Source organism: Bos javanicus, chromosome 14, assembly GCF_032452875.1.
Source record: "Bos javanicus breed banteng chromosome 14, ARS-OSU_banteng_1.0, whole genome shotgun sequence".
In the NCBI taxonomy this organism is placed as follows: domain Eukaryota; kingdom Metazoa; phylum Chordata; class Mammalia; order Artiodactyla; family Bovidae; genus Bos; species Bos javanicus.
Genome location: NC_083881.1, coordinates 29,607,115 through 29,629,264, shown reverse-complemented (window position 1 = coordinate 29,629,264; position 22,150 = coordinate 29,607,115). Strand labels below are relative to the sequence as shown.

The following is a 22,150-nucleotide window of genomic DNA, read 5'->3' as shown; positions in this document are numbered from 1 at the left end:
TAGATAAAGCAGACAGAAAGAACATAGTTGAACTCAAAAACATTGTCAATCAACTGGGTATCATGGACAGCCATAGACTACTTCATCCAACAACAGCAGAATATACATTCTTCCCAAGCTCACATGGAACATTTGTCAAGATAGACCACATTCTGGACCATAAAGTTCATCTTAAACGTATTTATAAAGATAGAAATATTACAATGTCAGCTCTCAGATCATGATGAAATTAATAGAAGTCAAAAGCAGAAAAACAGCTGGAAAATTCCCAAACACATGGAGATTAAACAATATACTTCTAAATAACATTTGGGAAAAAAAATAAATAACATTTGGGCCAAAGAAAAAGATCTCAAGAAAAATTTTTAAATATTTTGAAGTAAATGAAAATGAAACTACAGCTATCAAAATTTTGAGATGCAAAAAGCAATGTTTAGTGGGAAATTTATAGCATTGAATGCATATATTAGGAAAGAGGAAAGTTTATAATCAGTCATCTAAGGAAACTAGAAAAAGAGCAAATTAATCCAAAATAAGCAGAAGAAAATAAATAATAAAAATTAGAGTAGGAATCAATGAAATTGTCAGCAGAGACAATCAATGAAATTAAAAGCTGTTTCTTTGAAGAAATCAACAAAATCTACAAGCCTCTAGCCAGGTTAACTAGTTTAAAAAGAGATGGTATGCAACTCATTAACATCAAAAGTGAAAGAGGGGCCATCACTACAGACCTCATGGGCATTAAAAAGATGACTAAAGAATATTACGCCTCATCAAAAACATAAAGAAGGCAGGAGTGGTAATTCCTACTGTATCCCCATTTCACTTGCCTATGTTGACTATGCAGGACACAGGTAAATCCTCAAGAATGACAATAGTATATTGTGAGCTTAATAAGATGATGATTTGAATTAGAGCTGCTGTACCACGTGGGCTTCCCTGATAGCTCAGTTGATAAAGAATCTGCCTGCAATGCAGGAGACCCCAGTTTGATTCCTGGGTCAGGAAGATCCCCATTGCAGCACATCAATACATCCCTGGACACTGCAGCTATTAATTTCAGAAAGGCAGTTTGCTTTCACCTAGAAGGGTCAGCAATAAACAGTCACTGTCCCACCCACTTATATCAAGTCTTTAGCCCTTGTCTTAATCACAATCCAATTAGGAGAGACCTTTATTGCTTCTTCATTCACATTCACCTATTCACATATTCTTCATTCACATATTCATTCTTCATTCCTGATCCACTACATTGATTGTTATCATGTTGATTTGACCTTATGAAGAGGAAATTAAACTTTTCTAGACATCCCATTAATCACATGTATGCCACCTTGATGGATTTTTTAAGGGGGTGGTGATCAAGGGTCAAGAAAAGCAGGTTGCTGCATCTGATTCCTCCTACCTCAAGGAAGAAGCACAACAGTTACTGAACATTTTGGATTTTTAAGGAAAACAAGTGTCTCATTAGGGTTTGATACCCCAATATGTTTACTGAATAACCCAGAAGCCTGCCAGTTTGATAGGGTTCAGAGCAAGACAAAGTCCTGAACAGCTTCAGGCTGTTATTATGTAAGTGACTTTGCTGCTGGGTTCATTTGATTCAACAGGTCCGATAGTGTCTGAAGTGTCTATGGACAACAGAAATGCCCTCTGGAGCCACTGGCAGGTCTCTGAAAGTGAGTCACAGAAAAACCTATAATATTTCAGAGCAAAGCCATAATTCTCTGCCTATAACAATTCTTTTGAAAGACTTTTGTCTTGCCTCTGGGTCTCATGGAAACAAAACATTTGACTGCGGCCAGCAAATTACCATGCAACCTGAGCTGCCCATGGAGAACTGGGTCTGACTCATCAAGCTATGAAGTTGGACGCAGAGAGCTGCACTCCATCATCAGTTGTAACATGTATATATCAGGCTCAAGAAAATCTTAAAAGCACAATTAATTTCTAGAACCAATTCTCAGATTTCTGCTACATTACGTCCTTTCACAACCTACCACAATTTTCTGGAGTCTGATGACTTAAAAAGAAAAAGAAAAAAAACTCAGCCTGCTGTATAAAGAGTATTGCATGATATGGTGACACCACCTAAAAATAAATGGCTGCAACAGTACAGCCCATTTCACAACTGAAAAATGGTTTGAAAATAAACCCTCCAAATGGACAGAACTTCAGGCAATGCACCTGGTGGTTTGTTCTTCCAGAAACGAAAGATGACCAGAAATACAGATCTTCATTGAGTGACAGGTATTAGATGAGAGTTCACTTGTACAATCAGTTAGTTAGAAGAAAAACGATTGGAAGACTGTTGACAAGAGGTCTAGGGCAGAGGTATGTAGACAAGCCCTGCCACATGGTTATTAACTGTAAAAGCATTTTTTTTTGTTGGTGTTTCATATTAATGCTTCCCAAAGACCAACTTCAGCAGAAGATCTCAATAAATAGCCTCTTTTCTCAGCTATTCCTATTGTCAATCCATGAGTTCACGGACAAGATGGTCATGGTGGCAGGAATGGAGATTATATGCCTGAAAGTTATTCACCTTCCTGTACCTGTTTTCTCATATTAAGATAGAGATTATAAAAGTACCAACCCAGTGGGGTTGTGAGGGCAGATGAAAATACACATGAAAGAACACAGAACAGTAAGCAACACATAAAAAGTGACTAATAGATACTGAGTGATTTTCTATCTATCTATCAAATATGTATAAAGCACTGACTATACTGAAGGCCCTGTGTGAGGATGTTGTGAACTAGACAGTCAAAGTCCCTGTTTTCTGAAGTTGACATTCTTGTGGAGAAGGTTTTCAACCGTTCATTACAGTAACTGTTATTTAATGATCATGTCATAAATGCTAGCAAAATGAAATTCAATACTCTAAGGAGGCAAAGAACAGGTTGAGATGTTTTCTTTCTAAAACAGATAGCTTAACTAAGCCTTAAGAGAGACTGTTGTTAATCATTCCTGTTATTTTGACAAGCAACTCTTGTCCTGTCTACAAACCATCTATTCTAGGTTATTCCTTTAGAAAAATAAAACACACAAAATTACCCCGCCTCTATCCTTAAGAGCCCCTACTGTCTGCTCTTTTTAATTTCTCAGAAACAACCAACTAAACCTACCCTTTGCTCCTTCTAAGTTAGTTCTGTAATCATGATGTTTTCCTCAAATTAAAGCTTTGATATTGTGTAAATATTGACCCGAGATCTAGAAATATCTTTTAGAAAAAAGAAAAATTATATGGTAGGTTGATATGCATTATACATAGTACATATTTATAATATATTTTCTAGAAATAATCTAGAAATGCATTAAATACAGTGAGGCAACCCTACACAGTAGCAAATGTGCCAATAAAATTCAGATTTTATTGAAAATCCATTTGCTTGCACAATCTAGCTCCTGCACTTGGTCAACCTCATAGGAATATTGTGTAGATAAAATGTAGATGAAAATATTTAGATTGGTGATCAGCCCATTGTGGGTACTCAATAAAAATTCATTCTATTTCATTTGTGAACATTAGTTTTCCAATGTTCATTCATTTAGCAAGTATTTATTGAGACTCTACTAAGTGGCACATACTCTGCCAAGAATGGTGCGTACACTGGTGAGACAGTCAAGGTTGTTGATGGCAGGGAAGTTATCAGGTATGTGTGTCAAGTGAAGATAAGATTCAGCTAGCTAGATTGTCCAGTGGTCACATGAGATAATGTTTGAAAAACCAGCAAAGAACTATGCTAGTTCATTTTCAGACCTCTACTTACCAAATAATTATGTTCTGATTCCAAGATGCAGAAATGCAGAGAAAAGTAGGTGGGTAGAATTCTAACCTATTCCTTAATTTCTGTGTGAGCATATAAAGTACCTTAAAGCATTGTATTACACTTTTCTTGGCTCGGAGCTTGTATACATGCTAGAGGGCTAAGCGGCTTACTGAGAAATGGCAGATAAGAAATCTAGGTAAGGAACAGATTTTCAGGCTGTTCAAAGAACTGATACAGAAGAAGCAAAAACCCCGGAGACATGAGAAAAGAGTATGGGATTTTGAGATTCTAGAATACCGAAGGCAGAAGGAGGAAATTCTGAAAAGTTAAACTGGCCCTTGGACCTTTCCAGATTAAGAATCATTAAAATGGTGGGGAGTAACAGGTAGAGAAAAGACACAGTATGTCTATAAGTGTGACTCTCTGAGACACCTACCAATGTAGAAGGGGCTCATGTTATTACTTGTCCACCAAGTATTCAGTGAATATCTGAATATTCACTGGAAGGACTGATGTTGAAACTCCAACACTTTGGCCACTTGATGCGAAGAGACGACTCACTGGTAAAGACCCAGATGATGGGAAAGATTGAAGGCAAAAGAGGAAGGGAGCAGCAGAGAATGAGACGGTTAGAGAGTATCACCGACTCAATGGACATGAATTTGGGCAAACTCTGGGAGATAGTAAAGGACAGAGGAGCTGGGGTGCTGCAGTCCATGGGGTCACAAACAGCTGGACACGACTCAGTGACTGAACAACAACAAGGCTCTCTGATTGACCAGTCACTATCATCACAGTAACTTTAAGGATGGGAGGAAAGGAACATTAGTATTCTCTAATTTCCTTGACATTTACTTATATTTTTGAAAGACAGCATAGTTAAATTTGCTTTAAAATTTTTTAATTGATATTTTTGATGATGATAATTGTATTTGGAAAATATTATATGCTCATTGTTCAGAAGAAATTTTTCTATTGCTTCTTGACATGAGAGTGGTTGGCACAAATAAATAGTGTGGACTGAACTGCTCGGCTTCACAAAAGTAGGAGGTATTTGATATTTGAAGAGGAAAATCCTGGAGGGAGAGAAGAACTGGAGAGGCTGGCCTCCGTCAGGGGGAAGAGAAACATATATAAGGTTGGACATTTTGGGTGTCCACTGGGGATCCTGGAAGGTATCCCCTGTAGATAAGAGGCCTATTGCAGTCTACAGGCTTTAGTCTAAAGTTTTTTTCTTTAACATTAGGAGCATTTAATAAACATGATTGCTATGTCATCACAGAAGCTGAGAGGCTAGTGTTACTGTGGTTCTGCTAGTAAGAAATAGAGCAACTCCAAAATGAATGAATACAGGAATCATCACCACCTATTGTCACCTGCCCTGTTATATTTCTGTGGCACTGGAGCAGACACTGCATATGTACTGGTCACTGAATATATGGTGGACACTGTGTATGTACTGGACACTGTGTATTTAGTGAATAATGCATATGTGCTCACGAGGTTGTGTCACTCAGATTCTGTCAGGGTGGGAGGACCTGTGTTCCCAGCTTCTGGGAATGTCACCAGTTGCTTTAGGAACTGCCTTCAGCTAAAGAGAGCTCCTTTCCAAGGTTGTGCCCCCCAGCCCCACCACCAGCCTTCGGTCACCCTGAGGGCAGTCCATAGCCAATGGCATGTTGCTACTGAGCTCTGAAAGCCTGGATCTTCATCCTAATCTTGGGACAATTCTAGGGGCAGTGTGGGCTCTAGATATCCTTGTAGGCTGAGTCTTTGGTTTTTTAAAGATTTTTAATTGGGGACTAAATTGCTTTACAATGTTGTGTTGGTTTCTGCTGTAAAACAACATGAATGAGCCATAAGTATATATTAATATATATCTCCTCGGAGGCCTCATGAGTCTCCCACCCCCCAACCCCGAGTCTTTGGTTAAGGTTGCATCCCGAGCAAACTTCTCCCTCTGTCTGTCTGTTTGAATCCGCTGGCACTTATCCTCAGACTCTGTCCTAGTAAAGTCCCATGCTGGTCTCTCTCTGTCTGTCTTCCTGGATCTCTTCCGTAACAGGTAGAAACCGCAGAACCTGGTGGTGGTGGAGAGGCGGTGTGGATAGACTTTATTTCAGACTAGGGCTTTTGTGGCTCTCTAAGGATCATCCTGGCCCAAATCAGAGGTTTTGGGTATCTAGGTTCAGACGCTAATCAGAAAATGAAATGTTGGAAAAGCCAGTGAATCAGAAACAGAGATGGAGTCTCAAACCTTGACATGGGAAGTAGGGTCAGATCATGAGAATGAACTAAGGTTTAGCACAGGATTGTGAATTTATAAGCCAGAGTATTCAAAACTCAAGTGTGAATAAGGAATGCCAAGACTATTAAACAAGAAATGACAAAACTCTTGAATCTTTTCCTTCCTCTTGGAGATAATCAGAGCCATCTGTTCCACCATTTTTAAAGCTGCTTCAAAATAATTACATCCAGGCCTTACCTAAAATTGTACTTTATTAAGAAAAAGATTTACATTTAACAATGGTCTCTACTATTGGGTCACTCTTCATTCAACAGCAATTTTTTTTTTTTTTTAATAAGCATTCTTGCTTGCCATGTCTGTATGTGTAAAGTGAGTGCTAGGTTGACATTATAAACTGGCTTCTTAGGAGAAAGAAAAACTAAAGGAAAAATAAGTGCAATTTTTTTAATTTTAAAGAAAGAATAAGAGGAAGCATTTGTGATTTAAGGTATTTTTGGTCAGGTCCAGGGCCAACATCTGAAGTGCCTTGCTATTTACTATGTGATAACTAAACAATACTAACAGCAGTCTCAGGATATAGATATACACACACATATATAAAAATATGAATATATATATATATATATATATATATAATTACTGTCTCAGATACAATCAGAATAGCCACCTTAAGCAAACAAGAAATGGCACATTTTACATTTTAATTGGGCAGAAGTAATTATCAACAAGCTAACACCTTAGCTGGGCTGAACTTGTCTGATAAGCTCATTTCTACTTACACCCTCTGCCAATGGAGCAGAAGGTGCTCAAATATGGAAAAAAAAAAAAAAAAAGAGAAGCACCAGGCATTTTGACTGTCATTTATTTACTGCTCACAATTTCATTCTCATAAATCTATAGGGAAAGCAGTCTGCCATTTTTCAGATGGAAAAACCAAGACTAGCCTCTGAGCTAGTGAGAGAGCTCTGAGGTAGGCCAAGGTATAAAGCAGAGAAACAACTGTCCTTGTGGGGTGCTATGGTTATGGACAGCTCAAGGTAAAAACAGTATCCCTAAAAATGGAGGCCAGAAGGATTGGGTGGGAAAGGTTCATGAAAGAAAAAAAAGAAGACAGGATGGTACTCTGGAAGAAGAATGACTCTATAGTACAAGCTGAATAATCACGGGTAACCTGAAACTCTTTTGAGTCTTGGTTTTCTTTTGTGTGCATGCTAAGTCGCTTCAGTTGTGTCTGACTCTTTGGGACCCTATCAACCGTAACCCACCAGGCTCCTCTGTCCATGTGATTCTACAGGCAAGAATACTGGAGTGGGGTGCCATGCCCTCCTCCAGGGGACCTTCCTGACCCAGGGATTGGACCAGGTCTCTTATGTCTCCTGCACCAGCAGGTGGGTTTTTTTTACTAGCGCCACCTGGGAAGCCTAGTTTTCTTTTGCCTCTAACATCAGAGACTGGTTCTGAAGACCAGGAAAAACATGTGAGTAAAACACGAAGCAGTACCTGGCACATGGCAGGTCCTCTTAATCCTTGTTCCTTTCTTCTTTTATTTTCTTCCCTTCCTCTCCTTCACTCTCTGGCCCAAAAGCAGTCATAATTCTAACAGGGGGGCAGGAAGTCAAGGTTAGTTAAGACAAAGCTCATGAGGAAGGGGAGAATCGTAACTACAGTCATTCTTTTTAAAGATATGACTCAAACTCTATTTACATTTTATATCAAAAGTTAACGGGAACTTGAAGGCTTGAGTACTCAAACCTGCTTTTAAAAGACTCCCAATTTTTTAAAAAAGAGAATGTGTGGAATTCTTGACAGTTCCCACAGTGGGACTTTCAAATGTTTCCCAATAACTGGAGCCCACAAGCTCCCCTTTTCCCAACACATTATTTGTTTCCCAGGAACTCATAAGATTGCAGCCATATGGGTGCATGTTTTAAAATCCCCTCATCCCACCCCACAATCTCATGTTGACCAGCCTCCTTTCTTTCTCCCTTCCAATGTCAACCCTTCTAGTCCTCTTAGGTCCAGCTCTTTGAAAGAAGAACAATCTCATCCACTTTTACAGCTCTAGAAGGCCGGGCATAGGGCCATGGACACAATGTGCACTAAACAGAAGTTATTGACCACATACGGGTGGACTTGGAGGTCTCAGTCACATAGGGGTGGATTGGGAGGTCTCAAGCCCATGTATTTGTATTTTCAAAGTCACAGCAGAACTGGGGATTCCCTGGCGCTCCAGGGGTTAGAACTCCAAACTTTTACTCCCATACAGCCTGGGTTCAATCCCTGGTTGGGGAACTAAGGTCCCACAGTCAAGCAGTCAAAAACAGAACAAAACAAAACAGAGCAGGGGGATTAGGACACAGATGTTGAAATGCAGGAACATAGCCATTTTTTCAAGTTTTGGTGACTTCCAAACATGCTTTATGTAAAAGAGAAGGCCTCAAGGGAAGCAGGGCCAAGACTCAAGCCTTAATCAGATTAGAAAGAGGACAGCAAAACAGGCAGACAGCTTAGACCGTCTGGTGGATGAGGGTCAGCTGGGCTGGAGGCAGAAGGCTTTGGGTACACCCTGTCATCTGGACCTTCATGGCTCTCCCTTTAGAGACTCCAGTTTAGCATCTTCTCCCTTTACTTCCTCTGGTCCTGCTTCTGTGGCTAGTTGCTATCTATTCTGAAAACATTTCCATATCTGGGTATCTCAAAATCTAAAGGCCACCCCATGACCTTTAGACCTAACTATTGATTCTGGTGTAATTAGCAGAGCCAATGTACATAAGACACTAACATTGGTAGCCAGTGTTTGAAGGAGAAATTTTTGGCTGATTTCTGAAGGGGATGTTGGGCAACTAGAATTTTACTGTTGCCTTATATGGATGCCTTATGATCTCCTGTGTTGAAATTAAGCTAGTTACCGGATGTAGCAAAACACACAAAGTTCAGTTCAGTTCAGTTTAGTCGCTCAGTCATGTCCGACTCTTTGCAACCCCATGAATTGCAGCATGCCGGGCCTCCCTGTCCATCACCAACTCCCAGAGTTCACTCAAACTCATGTCCATCGAGTCGGTGATGCCATCTAGCCATCTCATCCTCTGTCAGCCCCTTCTCCTCCTGCCCCCAATCTCTCCCAGCATCAGAATCTTTTCCAATGAGTCAACTCTTAGCATGAGGTGGCCAAAGTACTGGAGTTTCAGCTTTAGCATCATTCCTTCCAAAGAAATCCCAGGGCTGATCTCCTTCAGAATGGACTGGTTGGATCTCCTTGCAGTCCAAGGGACTCTCAAGAGTCTTCTCCAACACCACAGTTCAAAAGCATCAATTCTTCGGTGCTCAGCTTTCTTCACAGTCCAACTCTCACATCCATACATGACCACTGGAAAAACCATAGCCTTGACTAGACGGACCTTTGTTGGCAAAGTAATGTCTCTGCTTTTGAATATGCTATCTAGGTTGGTCATAACTTTTCTTCTAAGGAGTAAGCATCTTTTAATTTCATGGCTGCAATCACCATCTGCAGTGATTTTGGAGCCCCCAAAATAAAGTCTGACACTGTTTCCACTGTTTCCCCATCTATTTGCCATGAAGTGATGGGACCAGATGCCATGATCTTAGTTTTCTGAATGTTGAGCTTTAAGCCAACTTTTTCACTCTCCACTTTCACTTTCATCAAGAGGCTTTTTAGTTCCTCTTCATTTTCTGCCATAAGGGTGATGTCATCTGCATATCTGAGGTTATTGATATTTCTCCTGGCAATCTTGATTCCAGCTTGTGCTGCCTCCAGCCCAGCGTTTCTCATGATGTACTCTGCATATGTTAAATAAGCAGGGTGACAATATGCAGCCTTGATGTACTCCTTTTCCTATTTGGAACCATTCTGTTGTTCCATGTCCAGTTCTAACTGTTGCTTCCTGACCTGCATACAGGTTTCTCAAGAAGCAGGTCAGGTGGGCTGGTACTCCCATCTCTTTCAGAATTTTCCACAGTTTATTGTGATCCACACAGTCAAAGGCTTTGGCATAGTCAATAAAGCAGAAATAGATGTTTTTCTGGAACTCTCTTCCTTTTCCCATGATCCAGCAGATGTTGGCAATTTGATCTCTGGTTCCTCTGTCTTTTCTAAAACCAGCTTGAACATCTGGAAGTTCACGGTTCACGTATTGCTGAAGCCTAGCTTGGAGAATTTTAAGCATTACTTTACTAGTGTGTGAGATGAGTGCAATGCATTCTTTGGCATTGCCTTTCTTTGGGATTGGAATGAAAACTGACCTTTTCCAGTCCTGTGGCCACTGCTGAGTTTTCCAAATTTGCTGGCATATTGAGTGCAGCACTTTCACAGCATCATCTTTCAGCATTTGAAATAGCTCAACTGGAATTCCATCATCTCCACTAGCTTTGTTCATAGTGAAGCTTTCTAAGGCCCACTTGACTTCACATTCCAGGATGTCTGGCTCTACACAAAGGATCCCATTAAATCTGAATTTCATATAAACAATAAAAAACACTGAATGTAATATTTGGGATATACTTATACATGCTCCAATGGCTGCCTGGCTTCCAGGCATAGTGTCTATATTCTAAATAGCAGAAAAGAGAATGGAAGTAAAGGGTTTGGCCATGCCTATTAAGGACACTTGTCTGAAGTAACACCTTAAACTTGGTATACTGGTGAGAATTCAGTCACAAGGTTATATCTAACTATTTATACAAGGAAGGCTGAGAAAGCAGTCTTTGTAATGGGCAGCCATGTGCTGAGTTAAAAATTGAGGACCCTTATGAGGAGGAGTGGGCAGACATGGTGGGTCAACTAGTCATCTCTGTCAGAGAAGTAATGGAAATCGAGGCATGCTTTGGAAGTAAAATAAATTGAACTGGATTGAATATAGTGATGTTGACACTGGGTTACAAAAGCAAAAGGGGAATCAAAGAGGTCTTTAGATTTTATTTCAACCAGGTTAGTTTACAGTATGTGTGTGCTAGTCACTCAGTCATGTCTGATTCTTTGCAACCCCATGGACTGTAGCCCGTCAGGTTCCTCTGTCCATGGGATTCTCCAGGCAAGAATACTAGAGCGGGTTGCCATTCCCTTCTCCAGGGGAGGTTCCTGATCCAGGGATCAAACCCAGGTCTCCTGCATTGCAGGCAGATTCTTTACTGTCTGAGTCACCAGAGAAGCCCCAGTTTACAGTATGGAGTCCCCTTTTAGCAAAAATGGCAAACCTAAGAGAAACACATATTCACAATGTATTAAGTGTGTACCATAAAGCAGTGGTCGTCAACCTTTTTGGCACGAGGGACTGGTTTCATGGAAGATAATTTTTCCATGGACCAGGAAGGGAGTGGGGATGGTTTGGGGATGATTCAAGCACATTACATTTATTGTGCACTTTATTTCTAATTTAATACTGTCACTGATCTAACAGGAGGTACCAGTCCAAGGCCTGGAGGTTGGGAACCCTTGCCATGAAGCATTCTAAGATACTATAGCAATATCACAGGGAGATGACCCAGTTGCCAGCCATATTCAGTGGGTCGACAGTGTAGTCTTCCTCCTTCCACCTACCTAAGACACTGTGATTAACTGCTAGCATTGTCTGTTATTAATGTTATAAAATAAAAAGTTTAGCATGGTGCCTGGCCCATGGTAAACATTCAATAAACTAATGTTGAACATTTTAACCTATCTTTTCAAACAGAAGAGTCATCCAGGAGTCAAACGAAAAACGGGAAGTATATAAGTTGAGGCTTCTTGTGAAAATTAGTGAGAGGGCTTTTCTTCAGTGGATACAGAAATGTGAGGCATTGATACCATCCTGTAAACTGACTCTGCGGGCCAAGTAGTGATGGAAACCTATTTGCTTTTTCTCAGAGGGGATAGGATAGCTGTTGGCTCACTGTATGCTGACTTCCTGGAAAACTTAATCTATGACAGGAGATAGGAGGGGCAGTAGAAGAACCCTGTAATAAAAGCACAAGAAAAAGAAGCTCAAAAAACATTAGAGTTCTCCTGCTTGCCCAGACATTCCCAGTTTTAAGGCCAAGCACAGCAACACATGTAATTCAGTTCTAGACCATAAACTAAGGGCCAGGCACATGCAAAGTCATTCCAACTATTGGGTTAGCCAAAAAGTTCATTTGTTTTTTTTCTGTAAGATGACTCTAGCAGTGTTTTGTTGTCTTTAACTTCATTAGAAACAATTTTGTTAGACAGTATTGTGACAATAATATCAGCCTGCATTAAAAATAAAGGGTGAATTTTTGTATAACCATTTTAATATTGAAGGTGGAAAAAAAAAGCAACATTGATATATTATGCTTTATTATTTGAAGAAGGGTATGGAGAAAGTGCAGGGACTGATCAAATGGGTCAAAAGTGGAGACTTCTTGCTGGGTGATGCTCCATGCTCCAGAAGACCAGTTGAAGTTGATAGTGATCAAATCAAGACATTAAGTGAGCACAATCAACCTTATGTCATGTGGGAAATAGATGACATACTCAAAATATCCAGATCAAGCACTGAAAATCATTTGCAACAGTTTCGTTAGGTTCATCACTTTGAATTTCTGTTCCAAAAAGTTCTTGATAGTATTTCTGCATGCAATTCTGTACTTACATGTAATGAAAACATGTTGTTTTTAAATCAAATTGTGACAGGGGATGAAAAGTGGATACTGTACAAAAATAAAGGACAGAAGAGATTGTGGGGCAAGTGAAATGAACCACCACCAACCACACCAAAGTTTGATCTCCATCCAAAGAAGGTGATATTATTGTGTATATAGGGGATTGGAAGGCAGTCTTCTAATATTCTGGAAAACCAAAGGCTTCACTGTGGCTCAGCTGGTAAAAAATCTGCCCACAATGCAGGAGACCTGGGTTTGATCCCTGGGTTGGGAAGATCCTCTGGAGAAGGGAATGGCTACCCACTCCAGTATTCTGACCTGGAGAATTCCACGGTCTGTATGGTCCATAAGGTAGCAAAGAGTTGGACGTGACAGAGCAACTTTCACTTTCTTTCTGGAAAACCAAATGATTAATTCCAGCCAGTACTGATCCCAATTAGACCAAACTGAAAGTAGCATCGAAGAAAAGTGTCTGGAATTAACTGACAGAAAACACATAATCTTCCATCAGAATACCACAAGACCACGTGTGCTTCTTCGATGACCAGGCAAAAACTGTTAAAGCTTAGCTGGGAAGCTCTGATTCATCCAATGCATTCACCACACATGGTACCTTCAGTTTTACATTTATTTCAGTCTTTACAAAATTCTCTTAGTGGAAAAAAATTTCCATTCTCTGGAAGACTGTAAAAGGCACCTGGAATAGTTCTTTGCTCAAAAAGATAAAAGGTTTTGGGAAGATGGAATTACAAAGTTGCTGAAAAACGGCAGAAGGTAGTGGAACAAAACAGTGAATACACTGTTCAGTAAAGTTCTTGGCGAAAATGAAAAATGTTTATTTCATTTTTACATAAAAACTGAAGAAAACTTTTGGCCAACCCAATACATTATCTCAAGTCCAGGGTCGGGGACCAGGGCGGTAAGGGGCAGAGTGTAGGTGAAGACAAGGTTGTCTAAGAGCAGCTTCTCACCTTCTATAGCAGGTGAGACAGAACTAACTCGCCTTGGGAAAATGTGAAATGTGAAAATTCACGCGTGTGTATTTACTTTCCACACCAAACCTGGAACACAATTTTCAGCATTGTGTTAGAGAACATATAGGGTTTCCCTCGTGGCTCAGTGGTAAAGAATCTGCCTGACAATGCAGGAGACACAGGAAGACTCGGGTTTGATTCCTGGAATGAAAAGCAGAGAGTGTTAACAGTCTGGAAGACGGAAAGATTAATTATAAGACTTAGTAGTAATTTCTACCAGGAAGTGGTATTTGGGCTGGGTCTTGACAGGTAGGTATAATAGAATTTAGGGGAGAGAGGAAACTTTTTCAGGTTGCGAACGTCATAAACAAAGGTGTGAATGGACCGATTGTGAGGGACACAGTGGCTCAAGCGTTCCAGCATACGGACCTGTCCTAGCCACGGATGGAGGCAGATTGTGGAGAGCTTCTCATTTCAGGTCCAAGATTAATGACTTTATCACAAAAGCAACCAGTGAGAGTTTTGACCAGGATCAAAGCTGGATAAGTCTGTGTTGTAGGGATGTGGCAACTGGGAGACAGGCTGGAAAACTCAAAGGTCAGAGGTATGGAGACCAGTTTTGAGGCCACTGTAATAGTCTGGAGAACAGTGAAATAAAAATCTTACCTAAAGGAAAGAGCATATTGGCACTGGAATAGTCCTGGTTAGAATGGTTATTAATTACTTAACTGGGTGGCCAGAGGTAAGTTACTTCAGGTGAAAGTTAAAGTGTTAGTCACTCAGTCCTGTCCGACTCTTTGTGACCCCATGGACTGTAGGCCACCAGGATCCTCTGTGCATGGGATTCTCCTGGCAAAGATACTGGAGTGGGTCGCCATTTTCTTCTCCAGGGGATCTTCAGAACCCAGGGATCCGACTGGGGTCTCTGGTATTGCAGGCAGACTCTCTGCAGTTTGAGCCCCAGGGAAGCCCTTAACTTGAGCCTCATTATATTTTCTCTTGCATACCTGCTCAGTCACGTGAGAGTCTTTGCGACCCCATGGCCTATAGCCCACCAGGTTCCTCTACCCATGGGATTCGCCAGGCAAGAATACTGGAGTGGGTTGCCATTTCCTACTCCAGGGGATCTTCCGGACACAGGGATAGAACCCAAGTCTCCTGAGGCTCCTGCATGGTCAGGCAGATTCTTTACCACTAAGCCACCTGGGAAGCCCTGTATGTTCTCTAACACACAAAAAGTACTGCTCCAAGTTTGGTGTGGAGGGTAAATACACATGTGTCAAGCAATGCGAATGATCATTACTAAGGAAAAGATCTTTTCAAAAGTTTCTCCCTTATCCTAAGGACAACTTGTGGGAGCTTATACCACTTCTGCTGTAGTTAGTACCTTAGCGTCCTTTTTTAACAGCTCCTTTCACGTGTCTTCTGTCTTCTGGCAGGCCTGCCCCATCAGGGCTTCTGGAGGGTCCCATCCGGGTCCCTGGCTTTCGGGCCCCTGGGACTGGCCTGGGTGCCCAGCAAGCGCGGGAGGGAGCCGAGGAGCGCGGCGTGGACCAGGCGGGCGGAGGGCAGCGCAGCCCGCAGGCACCCCGCCGGATGGACAGGGCGGGGAGGCGTGGGATTTCTATGTGGTCGCGGGGGCCCAAGCACAGCGGGCACAGTCCCAAATCTCCTTGAGGGCCAGTGCGGTCCCTCCGGCCGGGGGCGCGGGCTAAGGGATGCAGGACGCAACCGACTCACTTCCAGCTCAGAACTGAAATCCCCTTCTCTCCGGCCATTAGCGGCTCCAGCCGGGGAAATCCTAGCCCCTTCCCCCTCGTCTCGAGCCCTTTTTCCTTCCTACCCCCGGGCGGGGACAGAGGGGTGGGAGTGGGGGTGCGTGGGGGGAGCCGCGCCGCGTTCCAGAAGCGCCAAGCGGGAAGCGGTGGCCAAGGGGGCGGTGCGCGTGGGGGGGGGGGGGGGGTGCCGGGGGAGGGGAGTCCGGGAACTTTGAGACTCGGCCCTCGGTGACATCCAGGCGGCGCCACGGCCTGGTCAGCCTCCTGGGCCCTTGCAGAGTCGCGGAGCCGCGCCGCTCGGAAAGAGACCCCGGCTACCCTGATCTGCGCGCAGTCGGGACAGCGGAAGACATGAGCGCGGGCATGGGCGGCTTCTGGCCGGAGCCGTGGCTGACGCGGTCGCTCGGCTACCCGGGCCTGGCCCTCGCCGCGGCCCTGCTGCTGCTGGTCTTGTGCCTGAATGCGCGGCGCACCAGGTAAGCGCCCCGACGACCCCGCGCCAGCCCGGGCCACGCATGCGTCCTGGGCCCAGACCGCCCTCCACCATCCCGGCGCGCGGGCTCACAACTTGGGGGCACGCCGGCGTCTCTGGGGGTCGGGTGTTAACACAAAGCTTCCCCTGCCTTTCTCTCAGGCACGCGCAGACCTTTTTACAGCGTGGGCACCGAATTCGAATTCGATTCGCTGCTCCAGGCTCGGTTGTAGTCAGCCCTGGGTTTGCGGTATTACACACTAGGTGTCACGCATGTTTCCAGACACGTTTTGGTGCCTTGCTGCAGTGAGTTGATGCTTTATGGCCTAGCCTGCGAGGTATCCCAGGAGGGGAATTCTGTTTCATTTCATTTTGTTAAAAGTGAAATGTTTTAGGAAAATCCCAGTGTATGGTATGAGCAGTACTCTGGCTGCCTCTCTGGGTCTCAGTTTACCACTGGCCGGCATCTGGAAAAAAAAAAAAATAGTAACCCCTATTTTTGTGGGTACTCAGTGAGCTTGCAGGGGCTTCCCTGGTATCTCAGCTGGTAAGAAATCTACCTGCAGTGCAGGAGACTCGGGTTCGATTCCTGGTTGGGGAAGATCCCCAGGAGAAGGGATAGGCTACCCACTTTGGTTTCTTGGGCTTCCCTGGCGGCTCAGACTGTAAAGAATACGCCTGCGTTTGGGGAGACCTGGGTTCAATCCCTGGGTTGGGAATGGTCCCCTGAAGGAGGGCATAGCAACCCACTCCAGTATTCTTGCCTGGAGAATCCCATGGACAGAGGAACCTGGTGGTCTGCAGTACATGGGTCCCACAAAGAGTGTGCAGAGTCCCACACGACTGAACGACTAAGCACAGCAGTGAGCTTGTAGTGTGTATTTTATACACTTATTCTGTTATTTTTATTAGAAGAGAAAGAACAGCATATTAACAACAAAACCCAGAAGTGCGTCACTTGGTTATCTGATTTGAAAAGGGGAAGGAGAATGGAACATACAAGCACTCACTTTGAAATCTATTTTCTTGTTGCGTCACTTTTTCATACCACTAGGTTCTTTGTAGCTTTTTTTCCTCTCCCTTGTTTTTTGTCTGATCATCTGGGTGGATCTCGGTCAGGTGGGGAAGTTGGGGAGATCAATGATTTTGTTGGGGACATATTAGATCAGTAGAGAAGTCTGTTTCTGGTGCTTGGTAGCAAGGTCCAGGGAGGATATTTAATTATAAAAGTCACAAATATGAAAATGGAACATAAAGTCATGAGTAAGATTGGTCACCTTGTGGAAGAATGATGAAGAAGCAGGGGTCCCAGGGCATTCTTCTTATTGAAGAGCCAGGCAGAAGATCACCAAAGAAGACTGAGAAGGAGTGGCCAATGGCATGGGAAGAAAACCAAGTGAACGTGGCATCCTGGAAACGAGATAGAAAGATGTTTAAACAGGTAAGGGAGTTATCTGTGTCAGAAGCTGATGAGAAGTCTAGTTTGTTGAGGACAAAGGACCATCAGAGTTGATAAGACAGAGAATCCTCCTGCGATGTGGGAGACCTGGGTTTGATCCCTGTGTTGGGAAGATCCTGTTGAGGAGAACATGGCAACTCACTCCAGTATTCTTGCCTGGAGAATCCCCATGGACAGAGGAGCTGGTGGACTACAGTCCATGGGGATTGTTGCAAAGAGTCGGACACAACTGAGCGACTAAGCACGGCACACAGCACAACACAGAACTGATGAGTGAAACTGAGAGTTGATGGACATCTAGCCTGTTTGAAGTGGATTTAAACACTGTCTGTCCTACAGTAGTAGCTCCTAAGGTTATATATTCAGGTGAGAGTGCAACATAATATTATGTTTCATATCTCTTGAGGCAATAATTCCAGTAATTTTATTTAAAGGAATTTCTCCTGGTGAAGTAATCATGAAGGTCCTTAAAGATTTAATTATCACAGTGCTCATTAGGGCTTCTTATAACAGTGAGGCATTAGAAAAAAACTGTTTTCCAAAAAATACTGTTTTAGTTAAAAAAATTATTGCATATTGGAGTCATAGAAACTTATGTAGCCATGATTAAGACATAGAAATCTACATTCAAGATACAGTAAGTGAACAAACTTACAAAACAGAGTATGTTCATGTACATGGTTCAATGACATCCAGCCAAAGACCACTGGGAACACATCTTTAGTGGAATGAGTTGAATTATTGCTTATCGCTATGAGAAAGAACACACACCATTCGTTCTGGCTAAGAGTGTTAGAAAGGACCTATTTATGGGATTTGGGTTGTGTTATGTGATTTTGGGGACAGTTCAAGGAAGCAAGGTTTTGCTCTGTTGGTAAGATACTCTCAGATGGTCGAGGCTAGTCTGTGATTGGACACCTTGATAAGTCTCCTTGATGAGGCAAAAGGAATGCATTAAGGCTGAATCAGTAATTAGTGAAAAAGCAACAGACACTAGAATTAGTAATGTTTGGGGGATATGTGGTCATTTTATTGATTTAGACAGTGATTTCTGTCAATATTTAGATGTGATTATGGATTGATCTCATTTTTGACTTTGTAATAGTCATGGAGTGGCTTTCTTTGATCACTTAATCAAATGTTTGAGTAGTAATGGCTTCATTTTTGCTCAGCAGAAGAGTGAAGTGCCATAGCTATTGTCAACTGAAGAGAAGTGCACAACCTAAAGTTATGAGTTATGTTGTATCTGGAACCTTTTGAAAACTATATAGCCCAACAGACAGCCTTTCACATAGCTCTAAGGAACTGTTCCGAAAAGGCAAGGGAGGAGTCAGACCACTGTTCCCGGTGGTCTTTGGCTGGACGTCATTGAACCATGTTTTTGCTGGGGGGAAAAAAATCCATGTACATCAAAGGGTTACTGCTAATCACAAAAAAATAGACATCTCAAGTTAATGATTTTAGTTCTTTTCTATGTATGGGAAGGGGCTTTCCAGGCAGCTCACTGGTAAAGAGTCTGCCTGCTAAACAGGAGACTCAGGTTTGATCTTTGGATGGGGAAGACCTCCTGGAGAAGGAAATGGCAACCAGTCCAGTATTCTTGCCTGGGAAATCTCAGACAGAGGAGCTTGGCAGGCTATAGTCCATGGGGTCACAAAAGAGTTGGATACCACTGAAGTGACTGAGCATGCACGTACAAACATTCTTTTATAAGACTCTGTGGGCATGTATTTAGTTATTTCTTGGGTTAAAATCCTGAAACCTTTGAGAAGATCGATGGGTCATGGGGTAAAGACTTATAACTATCTTGGAAAATGCCACTTTTCCAAAGTATACTGTTTGTAACACTTCCACCAGTACATACTATACAAGAGTTCCAGTTGCTCTATATCTTCACTTGTATCAGATGTGGCCGGTGTGTTGGTTTATAAACCCAGCTTTCTAGATTCTGAATGTTTATCTTCCCTTGAAGAGTGTTGAATTTTGTTTTAGAGTGCAGATGTATTTCTCTTGAACTTGGGGAAGCTTAGCTTTATTTTTTTATAAAGTCTATGAAAAGCTCCATATACTGGGAAATCCACTTCCAATGGGATTGCCAGGGAAATCCAATGGACAGAGGAGCCTGGTGGGCTACAGTCCATGGGGTCGCAAAGAGTCGGACATGACTGAGTGACTAACACACACATGGAAATCTCAGGGTATTTTCTAAGCATCTTTTCTTTGATAGGATTCAAACCCTAAACTCTTGTCTCCCCAGCAGTGGCCAGCACCTGAAATCTCGGCTCAGTTCTTTGAATCTTCCAACTGATTCCTTCCAAAGGGCTCTTTGAAATCTCCTCCACAGATCCATACTTCTGAGTTTGGCCAACAATTTGAGGGGTGATTATATGCATATTTTTCTAGGTTTCTCTTCTGGATTTACACCCACTTCCAACCCCAAGCTCTGACACCTCGATCAGTAATATTGTAGCATTTTGCTTGAGTTTCAGCTGCCTCTCCCTCTTGCAGATGTATCAGAGGAAATGCTGTGTACCCTGGACCTAATTCATTATGAGTCTGTTCTTTAAGGGGTCACTTCCCTTCAGCGTCTTCCTTCTTTTGCTTGTTCATTAGCGCATTTAAAACATTTTTTTTTGTTTGTTTGTTTTGTATTTTATTATCTGTGAAAATGTTAGGTTATTTTAAGCTACTTCACCATTCTTGCTGTGTCTGACTCTTTGTGACCCACCGGGCTTCTCTCTGTCCATGGAATTTCCCAGACAAGAATACTGGAGAGGGTTGCCATTCCTTCTTCAGTGGATCTTCCTGATCCAGGGATTGAACTCATATCTCCTGCATTGGCAGGCAGGTTCTTTACCACTGAGCCACCTAAGAAGTCCTACTTCATCATTAACAAGAACCTAAACCCAGATTTCTAACACTGCTTATATCTAGGTGATTTCTTTTTGTGGGATGATTTTTTATCTCCTATTTTATGCGTATATTTTCAAATTGTCAAAATACATATGCCTTTCTTTCATAATACAAAATAAGCAATACATTTAAATAAAACTTTGAAAAATTATTTTAAAATGTTTTTAATCATTTTTTCTTTTTCAAAGAACCAGCATTCTGGATCAGTGGTAGTGGTAGGATTCTAACTTAGAAGATATGATTTGAGTGGTGCTAGGAAATCCAGTTCATTTCCAGAACATCATTAATAATATGTGATATGTGTTTTTGTCCAATAATTAGCTACATTTTTAAAAAAATCACTGTCTACTAATAACAGACTTAAATACAGATACTTTCCAATGTATTTTAGAAGACAACATCATATAAATTCAGAGTCTGTGTAGCAAGACAGAGTTGAAAACAAACACATCTCTGTTGTTCTTTCTCTACTTCCCCATCCCCTGTAAAAAGGACAAAAATCAGTCCTACCAAAAAATATAAAATAAATATAAAATTGTTAAATTGTTGTAAATGAGATAAAAGTGGCATTAAATATCATGTTTCCTGAAGAGGACACATAAAACCGTATTAAAAGCTTTATAATCAATAGGGGAAAGTGTTTATAGAAAACGTCTTGGGGAGAGGGCAGTAACAGATTTTTAAAATATTTATTTATCTGATTACGCCAGGTCTTAGTTGCAACATGCAGGATCTTTACATGTGTAACACAGATTTTTTAATCTTACAGTTCGGAATATGAGAAGTCTGAAAATGGGTGTTACTGACCAGTCAAGGTGTTGGTAGGCCGCATTCCTTATGGTGGATCGACAAGAGAATCCATCTCCTTCCTTCTTCTAGCTTCTATAGGCCACCAGAACTCAAATCTCTTTTTTACTATTCTGACACTCCTTTCTTCTGAGAACCTTTGTGACTATATTGAACCACCCAGGATAATCTTCCCATCTGAAAGTCCTTAATTCAGTTACATGGGCAAAGTCCTTTTTGCCATGTTAGATAACATACTGAGGTTAGGGATTAAGGATTAAGACATGGACATCTTTGGTTTTAGGAATTAACACATGGACATCTTTGGGGGACGCTATTTTTCCTATCACAGTGCTCCCTCTGACCTCCAGAGATCTATGCCCATTTTACATGCAAAATATAACCACCCTATCACAACATCCATAAAATTCTCTACCAATTACAGCATCAAATCAAAGCTCAAAATCTCATCTAAATTTCATCAGCTTAGAAGTCCCAAGTTTCATTATTTCAATCATCTAAATCAGGTGTGGGCCTCTGGGTATGATCTGTGCTAGGACAAAAATTCCCAAGAACCTTGTGGGTCTCCCATGTATGTCGTAGCGATTTACTCCATCAGACAAGAGGCTTTTCCACAGATATTCTCTGGGTAACCCCGTTTATATTCCTGGCTTCTTCTGAGATGCCTGAGGGCAAACATGAGTCACGTTCCTAACATTTTCGATGACTGACTAATTATATATGAATGAACGTGTATGACTGAACATGTCAACCTTTGACTCTTCCCCTGTGTTCGTGCTAAGTCGCTTCAGTTGTGTTTGATTATCTGTGACCCTACGGACTGTAGCCCACCAGGCTTCTCTGTCCATGGGATTCTCCAGGCAAAAATACTGGAGTGAGTTACTGAGCCCTTCTCCAGGGGATCTTCCCGACCCAGGGATGGAACCCACATCTCCTGCGTGCAGGGAAGCCCTGATTCTTCCCAGGCACTAGCAAAAATTGTCCAGCCACATCCTTGACTTTCCCTTCGGAGCACTCTTTCCTGTCAGTGAATCTTCTAGTTTTAGGGTCTCTTGCAATCTGGATTAGGCTGAGAATTTTCCCCAAATTAATTCCTATGTCCTTTGTACAA

General features: G+C 42.1%; 1 protein-coding gene and 1 long non-coding RNA gene across 2 annotated transcripts in view; one reads left to right on the top strand and one right to left on the bottom strand.

The window, feature by feature from the left end:
• The window catches only part of LOC133260478 (uncharacterized), a 52,673-nt gene extending 37,114 nt beyond the window's left edge, over positions 1-15,559 (bottom strand). Inside the window, exons 1-2 of the long non-coding RNA XR_009740824.1 lie at positions 14,998-15,559; positions 7,522-7,617 (exon numbers count right to left, since the gene is read on the bottom strand). This is a non-coding gene — a long non-coding RNA (uncharacterized LOC133260478). The remainder of the gene's footprint in view (positions 1-7,521; positions 7,618-14,997) is intronic.
• A 180-nt stretch (positions 15,560-15,739) lies between these two features.
• LOC133260476 (cytochrome P450 7B1) overlaps positions 15,740-22,150 on the top strand; it is a 172,940-nt gene continuing 166,529 nt past the window's right edge. The window contains exon 1 of the mRNA XM_061438863.1: positions 15,740-15,864. Within this exon, the coding sequence (XP_061294847.1) occupies positions 15,740-15,864 (125 nt within the window). The remainder of the gene's footprint in view (positions 15,865-22,150) is intronic.